This window comes from Ceratotherium simum, chromosome 23, assembly GCF_057802395.1.
Source record: "Ceratotherium simum simum isolate JZ-2026a chromosome 23, ASM5780239v1, whole genome shotgun sequence".
NCBI classification, from domain to species: Eukaryota; Metazoa; Chordata; class Mammalia; order Perissodactyla; family Rhinocerotidae; genus Ceratotherium; species Ceratotherium simum.
Genome location: NC_141922.1, coordinates 44,289,200 through 44,303,629, shown reverse-complemented (window position 1 = coordinate 44,303,629; position 14,430 = coordinate 44,289,200). Strand labels below are relative to the sequence as shown.

At 36.7% G+C, this 14,430-nt stretch overlaps 1 protein-coding gene across 3 annotated transcripts in view; it reads left to right on the top strand.

Moving 5' to 3' along the window:
- TMEM67 (transmembrane protein 67) overlaps nucleotides 1–14,430 on the top strand; it is a 56,919-nt gene that overhangs the window by 21,993 nt on the left and 20,496 nt on the right. For 2 of the 3 annotated variants that reach the window (XR_015555981.1, XM_004431167.3), the window contains exons 7-16: nucleotides 2,440–2,502; nucleotides 3,987–4,141; nucleotides 4,256–4,364; nucleotides 5,087–5,173; nucleotides 5,482–5,547; nucleotides 7,143–7,299; nucleotides 7,898–8,021; nucleotides 9,916–10,021; nucleotides 12,505–12,561; nucleotides 14,108–14,206. Coding sequence is in view for 2 of the 3 variants with exons in the window: in XM_004431167.3 (XP_004431224.2) it covers nucleotides 2,440–2,502; nucleotides 3,987–4,141; nucleotides 4,256–4,364; nucleotides 5,087–5,173; nucleotides 5,482–5,547; nucleotides 7,143–7,299; nucleotides 7,898–8,021; nucleotides 9,916–10,021; nucleotides 12,505–12,561; nucleotides 14,108–14,206 (1,023 nt within the window). In the remaining variant the exon portion in view is untranslated. The remainder of the gene's footprint in view (nucleotides 1–2,439; nucleotides 2,503–3,986; nucleotides 4,142–4,255; nucleotides 4,365–5,086; nucleotides 5,174–5,481; nucleotides 5,548–7,142; nucleotides 7,300–7,897; nucleotides 8,022–9,915; nucleotides 10,022–12,504; nucleotides 12,562–14,107; nucleotides 14,207–14,430) is intronic. The other variant, XM_087447655.1, reaches the window with a different exon arrangement.

Here is a 14,430-nt window from a genome sequence, read left to right as displayed (position 1 = left end):
TAGGTTAACAAATTATTAATATTTTGCCACATTTGCTTTATCTTTCTCTGTGTATGTGAATGCATGCACACCCAACACACACACACACTCGTGCACATATTTTTTTTCTGAGCCATTTGAAAATAAATTGTAAACATATGACATTTCATTACTAAATACTTTATTATGTAGCTCCTAAGAACAAGGGCATTTTCCTGGCATCACTCCTAAGAAATTTAAAATTGATAATAATAGAATTACCTGATATACTATTCATATCCAAATTTCCCACTTGTTTCGATAAATATCTTTTATTCCCTTCCACTTTTTTGGGTGGGGGGGGAGGTTTCCAGAATCCAATCAAGGATCCCACATTACAATTAGCATTTTTTGTCTCCTTTAATTTAGAACAGAGACGCTCGCTCTATTTTGCTATTGTGTTTGTTTTTGTTTTTGCTTTGTTTGCTTTTATGGCATTGACTCTTGAAGAATCAAGGCCAGCTTTCTTATAGAATGTCCCACAATCTGGATATTTCTTATTGTTTTCTCATGATAGACTCATGGAACACCTTTTTGCAAAAATATGATATAGATGTTGTGTACAGCCCATTGCATCATAACAAGGAGCACATAATGTCAGGCTGTCAAATTATTGGTGACGCTAGATTTGACGCTGGTCACGCTGCTGTCTGCCACTTCTCTCCATTGTAAAGTACTGTGATTAATATGTTAGTCTGATATTTTATGTTGAGACTATGTAAATACCCATTTTATTAACCATTGATGATTCTTGCCTGAATCAGTAGTTAAATTGGTTATTTCAAAATGTTTTCACAATTCTATTATTCCCTTTATATTTATTAGTTAGCAATCTTCTATAAAGGGCAATTTCCTTTTTCCCTGTGCTTTTTTTTTCTATTTTTTTACTGCAAACTCCTAGAATCTTTGTTTATTCAGTGTGTTATATCTGTTACTGTTATTCTTCTTTTCAAAGCTCAAATTGTCCCAAATTTGTATTTCCCTTTGACATAGCTCCTGTGTTATTTTGACATGCCTCCGTCAGTCTTTAGGCGCTACCTTGGTTTCTCCATACCATATTCCAGGCCCAACCAATTTAATTATAATTTTAAATAGTCACATAATACTCTAGTTTATGCATTGAAATTTGTGTAATTGTACATCCATTGAATATTTAAGTTTTTTGTTGTTAATGATATTGCTATCAAACATTTTATGCACATAGACGTGTTTTTCCTTTTGGTGAGATTATTGCCTACAACAGATTTCCTAAGTGTTTCTAAGTTCCTGGGTTAAAGAATGTGGATAGTGTTTTATAAAGGATCATGCAGCTGTAACACTATCACTGGCATTGTCTGTAGCTTTGTTTTACATGCATTTGCCAGCACTGTTGCCATTGCCTTCCATTTTTACTAGTGTTTTGGTGTGTTGTTCAACCCTCTATGCCTATGTTTTTTCTTACAAAATGAAAATTTTTGCTTATTGAAGAGATGAAAATAGTGACTCATAATTTTACTTTAGATTTCTTTGATAGCTGTGGTGCCATGTTCCATATAATCCAGTTTTATCTCCTTTGTCCATGTCCAGAGAATTTACTCTGAATGATGCTTCTCACTGTCTCATTTTTTAGTAAGATGTGCAAATAAGCTTTAAAGCAGTGATTCTTTAGCCAGAGGCTTATATCTGCAGCTTTCAGAGCACATGCGTGAACTTGGTCTCATCCTGGAGATTCTAATTCATTTGGTTTGGAATGAAGCCAGGCATTTTCTGTTTTTAGAAGTTCCACAGGTGATTCTTTCTGATGCCCATCATTGTTTGACAATCACCACTTAGGAGATTTTAAACATTAGTTACTCTGTAGAGTCGTCCCTAAGTATCCTCGGGGGATTAGTTCCAGGATACAAAAATCCGCAGATGTTCAAGTCCCTTAGTCGGCCCTCTCTACCTGTATCCACATCATTGGATGCGGAGCGCACAGATATGGAGGGCCAACTGTATATCAACAATCTCCTGTTGCTTAGAAATCATTCACAAATATTTCTTTTTTATTACTTGCCAATTTAATACAGTATGATAATCCTAAGTCAGCAAATGTTAATTATTCAACACGAAGTCAGGATCCAGTTTTTCTTTCGTTTTTTTGCCAGTTTGATTTTTGTTTCTTAGTGAAATAGACATAATAGTTTTTTTGGATTATAGACGTACTTTGTTTCTTTATATCTTTTGCCTAAGTAATGTGATTTCGTAATGCAGTCATATATCTAATAACTGACATTAGTTAGAATTCTTATATTCTCATTGGAGTCTATTTTTCTGATAAATTGAGAAAGTAATAATAGTCATTTCCCATTCAACAATATACATATTAATGTCTTCCTAACAGTGTAGGGTTAAGGAATTTTCATTTGAACTTAAAACTAAAATTCATCTTTTTATTTACAGGGCAAGTCTTTCACTTCAGAATGGTTTGCAAAGTATTTGCAATCATCAGCAGCTGCTTGTTGGGTAAGTTTGAATTTTTAGAAAATAATTTTATTTCATTCTGAAGAATTGTGGTACCATTTTTTCCCCAGATAAAAGTTTTCTCTCTAAGTAGATATATCTTTTTGGTCATGTTCTATAAGAAGAATAAACCGTTTCTAGTGGGCTGAAAGAGAATACATAAAGAAAATGTTATTCATTTCACATTTCATTATACACAAATTAAATGTGTCCAAGCTTATTCAGCTGGAATTGAATGTTAGGGGAAACTGATTGATACTGTTATTTAGTAAATGTTTATTGATGACCTACTGTGTGCCAGGTCCTGTTCTCGGATCAGTTTATGTATTTCAGGAAAAGACAGAAAAAAAACCCTTGTGGAATTATATTCTAAGTAAATGTCAGGTGGTGCTAAGTGCTGTAAAGACCAATAAATTAGGATAAAGGGCATAGAGAGTGCAAAGGGCGTGCTATTTTATATAGGGCAGTCAGGACAGGCATCTCTGAGAGGGTGATATCTGAGCAAAGACCTGAAGGAAGTAAAAGTGAGCCATGTAAATATCTAGGGGAAGAGTTCTAAGCAGAGACTGCAGCACGTGCAGAGGTGCCAGAGCAGGAGCTCTGTGGTGTGTTCATGCTTTAGAAACAGGAAGGAGGCTGGAGTGGCTGGAGCAGAGTGAGCAGGGAAAGTGGAGAGATGAGTTCAGGGATGAAGGGACTGGCTGTGGCAAGGACCTGAAGTTTATTGTAGGGGAGATAGAAGGATTTTGTGCAAAGGAAGACATGATGGAACTTTTAGGTGTTGAAAGGATCACTCTAGCAAGGAGGATAGATTTTGTTGGGGCAAGGACAGAGGCAGGTGTTAGAGTAATCCAGGTGGGAGCTCGTGGACCCATGGACAAGGATGGACCACGGAAACGAGAGAAGTGTTCAGCTTCTGGATGCACTTTGAAGATTGAGCCAACAGGATGTACTGATGAGTTGATTATGGGAAGGGAGAGAAAGAAGATCATTGCAATGTTTTCGACTTAACTAACTGTAAAAATGGAGTTGCCTTTTCCTAATAGGGAAAATCGAGAAAAAAGTTTGAGGGGCAGACTCAACAAATGATCTTATTTTATTGTTCATAAAACAAATTACTTAAATAAAATGGATTAGATTTATATGCATAAACTCTAGTATAGAAACAAATTATTATTCTTTCAAATATAATTATTCTACTTAATAGTTTTCTTAAATGTCATGCTGTAAGGTTTTAGTTCTTCTTTCAACTGCTTGTCTTTGCATTTTCACCTAAAATTTATAATTAAAATGTACACATTATTCATCTGCCATATGGAAAGTTCTTTTCTTCTTAAATAAGAGGAAGGGTACTAAAAAGCAAAAGAATACCCCTAAAAAGAATTTGTAGAGTAGATAAAATTAAAAACCAAGCATAATTTTTATATCAACTTTTGCTTAGGGTATTAAAGTCTGTGTTACATTTCTTTGCCATTGTTCTCTTGTAGTTGTATGCCAATCTAACATCTTGCCAAGCTCTCGGAAACATATGTGTGATGAACATGAATTCTTATGACCCTGCCACTTTTGATGCATGTCGACTGTTTCAGTTTATCTTTGAAAATACTGTTGGACTGCGTACTGTTCATTCTGTTTCATTTTGGTAAGGATATTCTGATTAATAAACTGTCATTTTGACCAAATTCAGTGCAGTTACTTTCACAAATATATACTAAGAAATATTCCCCATTGTTAAAACAATTGTAATTTTTTATAGGAGACAGAATCTTCCATGGCTGTTCTATGGAGACCAGCTAGGATTAGCACCTCAAGTACTCAGTACTACACCTCTTCCTACAAATTTCAGTTTTAGAGATCAAAACCAGGTACGAGTCACTATATTATTAAAGGATAACTACGTTTTGATTTACAATTTAAAATGGTAATAAGAATGTTACTAATCATAATTCTTGCTTCTTTAGGTTGTTTTTAAAAATTTAATTACTAAACTAAATCCAAATATCATCTGCGTATAGGAACTAAATTGTATAGAGTTTGGCTGTCTTACTTGAGTATATGGATACCTCTGGATCATGTGGTTATGGCAGCAAGTAGTACTTGTGGGGTTGGGGAGGGTAGTTTTCATCGCCAAATGCAGAACAGTCTCTGTCCTTCTGTATCTCCATGTTTTGAAGAAGGGCTTCCAAAGATTGATTGGGACTCTGTGCCATTTCCTCATCACTTCACAGGTCCAAATTTTCGTCTCCAACTTTTTGACCTTCTAGAATGAAAGAATAGATTATTCCGTCCCCTACTCACCCCCTCCACACGAACACATTTAACAAATTTGAAAGGACGTTATCTGTCACTAGAGCATCCTCTTACTTCTGAAATAATAGTTTTTGTGCAAAACAATAGTCCATTTATTTTTGGTATGTTTAATCATAGAGATACTTAGATTAATTTTGCTTCAAAGTAAAGATAATTGAATTTAACATTTGATCTCTGGAAAAAGAAAGGATCGGTCAACAATGAAAATTTCTTTACAGACTATTATATTACTTTCAGAGTATGTGACATTATTTTATTCTTGTTTCTCTTTAATCAGAATACAAAACTGAAGTTTGTTGCTGCTTCCTATGATGTAAGAGGAAATTTTCTCAAGTGGCAAACTTTAGAAGGAGGTGTTTTACAGGTGAGCATGATTTTAGTTAAAGAATTACTATGTGCCTTATTTTTGATTGAGTCAAAGACTAGATTATTGCTTGACTAGAGCATCAGTTGCATGCTACAGTTGATTTTTTCCTGTGCTTTAAATAGGAATTTTTTTAAAAGTAAGTTATGACTTTATAATAAAGATGTTCCCTTAACTTTTCATACCCTTAATACATTAAATAACTATTATATAAAGCATATATCCGTGTTGGGGCTTGAGAACCCTTGACTATAAGCAAAGAAAACATTTGTGAGAGATATTTTATCAGTTGTATTCTTCTGCTGTAGCTTTGTCCAGACACAGAGACAAGACTAAATGCTGCTTATTCTTTTGGAACAACCTATCAACAAAATGTAAGTTTCAACTATTTTAGACATTTTATATTTTAGCTTTGTTTTTCACATCAGCAATAATTGGAATAATCTTTGAATTTTTGAAATTGGAAATTTTTTTATACTAATGAATAATTTCACTCAATATATTTTTTTATTATCTGGGTATAGAAAATCTTAATTTAATCAGCATGAAGAGAGTACCTTGTCATCTATAGAGTCTTAAACATCAGATAATGTTAGATATTCATAATCAATTGTTTATTTGCTTCTAGGCATATAGATCTTAAAATGATGTCTACTTCTGAGCATTTTGGAATAAAGTAAAAATATTACTTTATTTTTAGTGACTAATAAAAATGTTATTACTCTCTCCTCCCTCTAGCCCCCAGTAACAAATAAAAATGCTTCCTTTTCTCTCTGCATACTTTTCTTTTTGCTTCCCTCTCTGACTTTCTTCTTTTGGTAACCCATTTTGAAATTATAGTATGGTACAAAGGAATATTGTGAGCCATTAAACATTTGAAAGATATTCACTAGTCTACAAAAATACTTCTTGATAAAATGTATATATACACGCCATAGAACAAAACTGTAATTCCAGTTTTGTTAAAACTGTAATGAAAAATACCATCATGGAAAACAGATTAGAAGAAAATAAACATTTGTAGCAGTGTTTATCTCTGGATGGTGGAATTACAGGTGATTTTTTTTTTTATATTTTCCAAATTTTCTATCATGAATATGAATTTACTTTTGTTATCAGAAATGACTTATAATTAAAAAAAAAAAAAAAGAAATGTGGCTGTGTGTCTACCTTGGGCCAGGAGAATCAGCATTTGTTAGCTGCCTGCTCTTGTGTGTTCAGCATTTTATCATCCCATCTGATCCATGGAATAACTACGTGAGAAACGTTATCTGTGTTTCACAGATGAGGAAGTGGTGCTCAGGGGGATTAGGTAGTTTACTCAAGGTCTCGCGTCAAGCAAACTGTGGAGCCAGTGTTCTTTTAGGCTTAAAAACCATGGTTTTTCCATTGAACCTGGCTGCCTCTCAAGTACTTCACAGCCTAGTAGGAAAGACAGCTTATAGACAAAGAATTGCAAAGAATGTGATGTGTCGTTCTATAGGTGTATACAAGGTACCATAAAAAGAAGGGGTCATTGGTAGTTCCTGGGGAAGTGTAGAAAGGCTTCACAGAGTGAGTGACAGACTGGTAGGGGGCAGTGGGAGATAAGTGTGGCTCTGTTAAGGGGAGCCAAATCATAGTCAGCGTTGTATATCAGGAGAAAGAATTAGGATCTTATCCCATAGGACAGGAGTTTTTAAACCTTTTCACTGTTGTATACTTACTGTTGAGAATGAAGGCATACCCTCTCCAGCTAGACTGTAGGACGAGAACCAGGCAATTCTTTTTGTTAGTATTTTTGGCCCTTGTAAAAGAAACATATTTATAGTATTCACGTTTTGGAAGGCACATGGAAATGCATATAAACAAGATAGTTTAAAGATACTTTATTTTACAAAATTAAAAAAACATTCTTTTGAAGATAAATAAATAAATATGCTTTCTAATTTTCAATTGGGATGCTTTTATTTTTTATTTTATTTTCCAGTGTGAGATTCCTCTCTCTAAGATCTTAACCGACTTTCCCACTCCTATATTTTATGATGTGTACCTTGAATATACTGATGAAAATCAACACCAACATATTTGGGCTGTGCCTGTGTTAAATTTAAATCTTCAACACAATAAAATATTTGTGAACCAAGGTAAGACATCCATACATACCACTCTTTCTCTGAGCTGAAACCAACAAATAAGTCAATCAACATGATAATTTAATAAACCATAGGTTATAAGAAAGGTCATGGATTCTCTCTTATTGTGTGGTTTTATATAGCATGCCAAAGAGTAAAACCGTAAGATTGCTGATATATTTAGAAATATTTACTCAGTGTGTCAGACTTATTGTTAAGAAATTATATTATTGCTAAAAGTGTATCCTGATAAAAAATTAGTAGAACTGTAAACTGGGACTTCTTCAAGCTGTCCTCAACTGCTTTTTGGACAAATTAGTTTCTTTTGTTATTTCCCATATTATAAAATCCTGTTTATTCAGGTGATTTGCAGGGAAAATCCTTCCAAATTGATGAAAAATCCAGGCAGAAGATGTTCAAGTGAGGTGAGGAAGGCTGTTAGCAGGAATTTCTTACAGAAGTAGCTGTTTTTGCAGCCATCTTAACTAAAATAAAATGTACTAATTTTGTGTTTTAAATTTGTTCAGTAAACTTCTCCTTGAGAGCCATCTTGAACAGTTTGAAGGCATTTTTTTAATGTCATCTTTTTTTTTTCTTTTTACGATAAAAGATGGCAGCTCTAGCAAGTGGCTTCTGACTCGGCGTATTTTCTTAGTGGATGCAGTAAGTGGACGAGAAAATGACTTAGGAAGTCAGCCAAGATTAATTCGAATTGCTACCCAGATATCACTGAGGTAAACAAGTGTCTAATGCACTAAATTAGGCTTGGAGTATATGGGAAGAGGAAACTGTATATAATGAATGTCATAATGAAAGTGTTTATCAGTAAGTATCAGATGAAAACCATAAGGACAACTGAATTGGAACAATACATAAGGATTTTTTAGATATCTGTGTAGACTGATAGACACCAATGGAGGTGAGGACCAAGAAGAAAATTATATCAGACGTGCTTGAGGAGTTTTGTCAAAATTGCTGTTCTAGCGGTACTCTAGACCTGCTGAATTAGAATGAGTTGAAAGGTGGAAGGAAGGAGAATATCAGTGGGCTGAAACTGGTGTGGTGGAAAGAGCCCGCCAGGTGATTGCAATAGGCAGGCCTCATCTCTCCTCGTCTCCTTTCATAGCTGCTGTTCTAGATGGGCCCTTGTTAATTATCAACACCTCCCTCTTCCTAGGATACTTTAATGACCACCTTACCTTAAGGTAGTGCCATGTAGCCCTTGTTTCTCTCTTTTCCAGTGTGAGATTCCTCTCTCTAAGACCTTATCTGACTTTCCTACTCCAATATTTTATGGTGTGTACCTTGAATACACTGATGAAAATCAATACCATTATCTTACCTCAGTCTGGCACGTTAATATATGTTATTTTTTTCACTGTCTTTTTTTGTTTTATTTATTGCAGTAACATTGGTTTATAACATTGTATAAATTTCAGGTGTACATCATTATACTTCTATTTCAGCATAGATTACATCATGTTCACCACCCAAATACTAATTACAACCCATCATCACACACATGTGCCGAATTATCCATTTTGCCCTCCTCCCTCCCCCCTTCCCCTCTGGTAACCATCAATCCAATCTCTGTCTCTATGTGTTTGTTTGTTGTTGTTATTATCTACTACTTAATGAGTGAGAGCGTACAATATTTGACCTTCTCCCTCTGACTTATTTCACTTTGCTTTCACTTTGCTTTTCATAACAATCTTATGAGGTAGGCAGTAGAAACTTTGTCATATATCTTGCTGAAATCCAAATGTACTGTGTTTTTAGCATTTCCTCAATCTGCTAATGTGTATCCCTAGTGAAAACGAAATTGACCATAGTCAAGCCTGACTGGACCTTGGTGAAACCATGCTCGCCCCTGGCACTTTCCTTTTTAAGTTTACAAACTGTACGTTACTAATGCATTGAATTCAGAAAAAAACAGTAATGAGTGCTGTGTGCCATAAACATTACTAGATGTGACACATTTTTTTGTTAGGAATTCATCTTTCTCTTGAAAATCAAGATATTATCTGCCTTTCTCTAGGCTTCATGTAACACTGCTCTTTTGAGTATTCCTCAAAGATGGTTCACAGTACTTCAGTGATTTCATTGTGAACTTCATAGGACCTACCTAGATTGAAGAGTTTCTCACTTGTCTGAGAGGGTATATATACATATTTTGTTTTGGTGAGGAAGATCGGCCCTGAGCTAACATCTGCCAATCCTCCTCTTTTTTGCTGATGAAGACTGGCCCTGTGTTAACATCCATGCCCATCTTCCTCCACTTGATATGGGACGCCGCCACAGCAATGCTTGACAAGCAGTGTGTCGGTGTGCGCCCGGGATCCAAACCGGCAAACCCCAGGCCGCCACAGCGGAGTGCATGCACTTAACCACTTAACCGCTTGCGCCACCGAGCCGGCCCCCTGAGAGAGGGTGTATTTTAACATTAAAGTTTTGACCACTTAAGATAGCTTGTGTTGTTATTGTTAGTTTGTTTGACCTTCCCTAGTCCCTATTAACTAGTTCTGAGATCACCAAGACTATCCATATTAAATTCGAAAGAAATAAGTTAAATGTATGTTTAAGGGCCTACATGTATTTATAACTAGAAATGTATTTTCTTTTCAACAGTATCCACCTTGTACCCAACACAAAAAATGGAAACATCTACCCTCCCTTAATTACCATTGCCTACAGTGACCTTGATATCAAAGATCCCAACAGCCAGTCTGTGAAGGTGAGTTCCTTACTAACCAGTGTCTCTATTTAAGTGTGTTAATATAATACTGATGCAGTTGACGTTATGGTCAAAAGACAATCAGTCCTTTTTCAAGTTTTAGACAAGCACTGCACTTTATCTAATCAAGCCTTAATTATTTTTTACTAATAATGGTAAGACGTGAGTTCTTATGGATCCTAAGTATCAAAAAGCAAGAATTAAGCTTTTCAGCAGACAGCATCGGCGGCAGCCAGGCATTCCTGTTCAGGACATTGGGGTGAGCTGAGATATGCAGCTTCTGCTCCTGGCCTCTTTGGCTGCCTCACTTCTGTTAAGATTTTGTCTCCTTGCCTAATTAAACCCGGAGCTCAAACTTTACAGTGAGCGTGTGTGTTCTCTTCTTACCAGCATTGCCGCTTGATAGAGAGACACTCCAACAGGCAGAAAGAGGTTCAAATTTAGAACTAGTAGGGTTAAAGTGAGCTAGAGAATGCAGTTTGGACATGCAGCCAATTAGGCTTCCTACTACTTCCCCAACTCAATTAAACTTAACACAGAGCTAAAGGCCTCCCCTGCCTGGAAGAGCCTGAATAGGGAAGGGAGACCATGCACACCCTGAAGACAGGCTACCCCAAAGAGGATGAGCCTGGAAAAGGCTGAGCCACACGTTCTCAGTTCCTCCTCTCAACTTCACCAGTCAGATAAACCCTCCCTGTTTTGAGGAGGGGTAAATGAGAGAGGGGCAGAGATCAAAACCGGATCTCTTTTTCCCTCAGAGAGTAAGTGGATATTCCCTTCCCTCTCCTGAAACATGACAATTGGGGATAAGCATTCCTTACCTCCCAGACTCACTAATAGCTTGTAATGTCTACATTTTACTTTTCTGAATTTCGGTGTTCTAGTTCTTCAGCCAGTGCTTTTGACCTCTCTGTTGTGCTTTGTGCTCAGCTACTCTTGGATTCAGGCTTTCATTAAGCAAAAAGTAGGCACGTAACATAACTTTTCTCGGAAAGATTTCACATCCTCATTTGTATTACCTAATTCGATGTTAAAGTTAGTTTCCATTGCCTGAGCTTGTATACACTGTACTGAGAGCAGAAGAAAATCCAGAAACATGCTTAATAACAACAAAAGACTGCCTAGTTCAAAATTTCTTGGAGTGATCGTTCTTGGGTAACCAAGAGTATTATTTATTTTAATATAAAACACTTCTGAGTCTTTTCTTTAAATATTTTTCCTGTTCAAAATACTCCAAACTAAGTCTTGACAAATTGGGAAATAAGTGATGGAAGAAGAGTTGAGAGAGTCATGACACTGCACTCACGCAGTCCACCTCAGATTCATTCTAATTGTAGAGTGCACAGTTCTCTCATCATTCCTTAATTTCTTATGACAGCCATTGCAAAAATTCTACATTAGTTTTAAGCATCCAGCTACATCTCTGCCATCTCACCAATAGCAAATAACCTTCCTTCCTATCTTACTGAGCTGATCAAGACCATCCAATATGAATTCCCTCACCTTTCCTCTTCAATACTTGAGAATCTCTGTTTCATTATCCTTCCTGTCTCTTGTTCCTATTTCTAAGAAAAAAGGGCCCTTCCTCCTCTCTTACGCTAGTCTTCTATCTGTACTTGTTTACGGTAGTGTCTCCAGTATCCTGTTTCACCCCCAACTCCTTATTCAGCCAGTTTCTCTGCTGGTCCCTTTGCTTACAACACCTCGTCCATTCTTAAAAACAAATTAAACTAAAACCACCGAACAATAAAATCTTTCCTCAGTTCTGCCAGCTTTTCAGCTTGCTGTCGTATGTCTCTGCTTGATTTCCCAGCCGTTCACTCTTTCGTCATTTGCAGTCTGGCTCTTGCTGTTTTGTTTTTTTGAAAACCTCTTTCACATAGGTCAGCAATGAATTCCACATACACGGGCTTTATTTCTTTAACTTGGCATTTATACAGCGTTCGACGTTGTACTCTTGACTGCTTTCTTCCTGAAGCTCGCTATTATGAGCATGGTAAGACTTAGGTATCGTGCCTCTCCTACCGCTCACGCTCCCGTTTCTCTAACCCTTTTTAGCTCTTCTTTCTCTTCCTGACTCTTAACATAGTGGTTTCCCTAAGATTCTGTTCAGCCCTTTGACTCATCTCCTTTCTTAGAGTGTGATTGTTTAGCCGGTTGCTGAATTCTTGGTACACAAGATCAGTCACATTCCTTAGTTATAGAACCCTATCAAAAAATGAAATATGATTAGTTTGGCTTGACTGCTGTTAATGGACCTAATCTAGCTCCTGATGAAGCTCTCTCTCTTTAATGTGTGTTCAAAAGGGATATTCAAAGCAGCATGAATAATTCCCAATAGCATATCCATTTATGTATAAGTAAGGGTCAACTCTAGTCATATTGATAGTTTAAAAATATCAGCTACAAATGTATTTTTATAGTAAAAGTAGGTTGTGTTATATTATTTCAGTATGGCTGATTTGCTTTCTTTTAAATATCAGGTTTCTTTCTCAGTCAAATATGAAATGAATCAAGGAGAAGCGCATGTCCAGACAGATGTGAGTTTATTTTGACCTGTTAAAATGTTTACAGTATATTTTTTAATTAAAAAAAGTTTTAGGGGCCGGCCCAGTGGGGTAGTGGTTAAGTTTGCACACTCCACTTCAGCGACCCGGGGTTTGTGGGTTCGGATCCCTGGCGCGGACCTACGCACTGCTTATCAAGCCATGCTGTGGCCGTGTCTCACATACAGAATAGAGGAAGATTGGCACAGGTGTTAGCTCAGGGACAATCTTCCTCAAGCAAAAGGAGGAAGATTGGCAACAGATGTTAGCTCAGGGCCAATCTTTCTCACCAAAAAAAAAAAAAGTTTTAGATGTACAGGAAAGTTGTCAAAATAGATATGCCATATATCCTTAACCCAGCCTCCCCTATTGTTAACATCTTACATAACCATAGTACAAAGATCATAATCAGGAAAATTAATATTGATATAGTCTTGTTAACTAGTCTAAATACTCTTTGAATTTCACAAGTTTTTTCACTTTCCTTTTTTTATTGCAGAACCCAGACCAGAGTTGCATGTTACTTTTAGCTGTCATGTTTCCTTAGTCTCCTTCAATCTATGACAGTTCCTCAGTCATTCTTTGTCTTTCATGACTGACCCTAACATTTTTGAAGAGTATTGGTCAATTTATTTTCCCGTGATTAAATATAATTTGAGCACAGATACCACAGAGATGATGTCATGCCCTTCTCAGTGAGTGATATCAGAAGCTACTTGATGTCAGTATGTCTTATTACTGGTGATGTTAACTTTCATCATATGGCTAAGGTGGTGTCTGCAGAGTTCTCCACTGTATTTTTCCATTTATAATTAATAAATATTAATCTTTTAATTTATCTCCCCATCTTGTGGGGAGATACTTTGAGATTATGCAAATATCCTGCTACTCATTATTCTTTTGCCTTCTGATTTTTGCATCCATTGATAATTCTTGCCTGTAAAAAGTATTACTGTGATATTTGTGATACTGGTGATTTTCTCTTTCTGTTATTTCTTGTCTATGTGTTAATTGGAATTCTGCTGTAAAGGGGAGCTATCCCTTCACATTGATTTATTTATTCAATTATTTATTTGAGGGGCCGGCCCCGTGGCTTAGCAGTTAAGTGTGCACGCTCCACTGCTGGCGGCCCAGGTTCGATCCCGGGCGCACACCAACGCACGGTTTCTCTGGCCATGCTGAGGCCGCGTCCCACATACAGCAACTAGAAGGAAGTGCAGCTATGACATACAACTATCTACTGGGGCTTTGGGGGAATAAATAAATAAATAAAACTTAAAAAAAAATTATTTATTTGAATCAGTATGGACGTGTGGATATTTATTTATTCTAGTGATTATAATCCATTTACTGTCTATTTTCTTGCTCAAATTGTTCCAAATTTGACCGTTGGGAGTTCCTTCAGTTTGGTTCCTGTGTCCTTTCAGCCTACCCTCCACCACCATTTTTTGAGTACTTCCTTACTTTCTATTTACAGTATTTTTGAACATTGATGAGGGAAATTACATAAATTCCAAAATGTTCCCTTTTCTTTCATTAGATTGCTTTGGGTGTGTTGGGTGGGCTAGCTGTGTTGTCATCTCTCCTGAAGACAGCAGGGTGGAAGAGACGCATTGGGAGCCCCGTGATTGATCTGCAGGTATGACCTCAGGAGTTGGTAAAGTATATTTCTGTCTTTTGACTCTTTTATATCCTACAAATAAGACCCAGCTAGAGGGTGAATAAAAAGTTGCCTTAGTTTCTCGGGGAGGGTAACCAGGAGCAGCACATGGCTGCTTTCTCCGCACGCTGCTGTGGGCCAGCCTGCACCCCCCGCCTGCTCTTCTGTCTCCTCACCTCCTCGCCCACGCTTGGCGTTTGCCC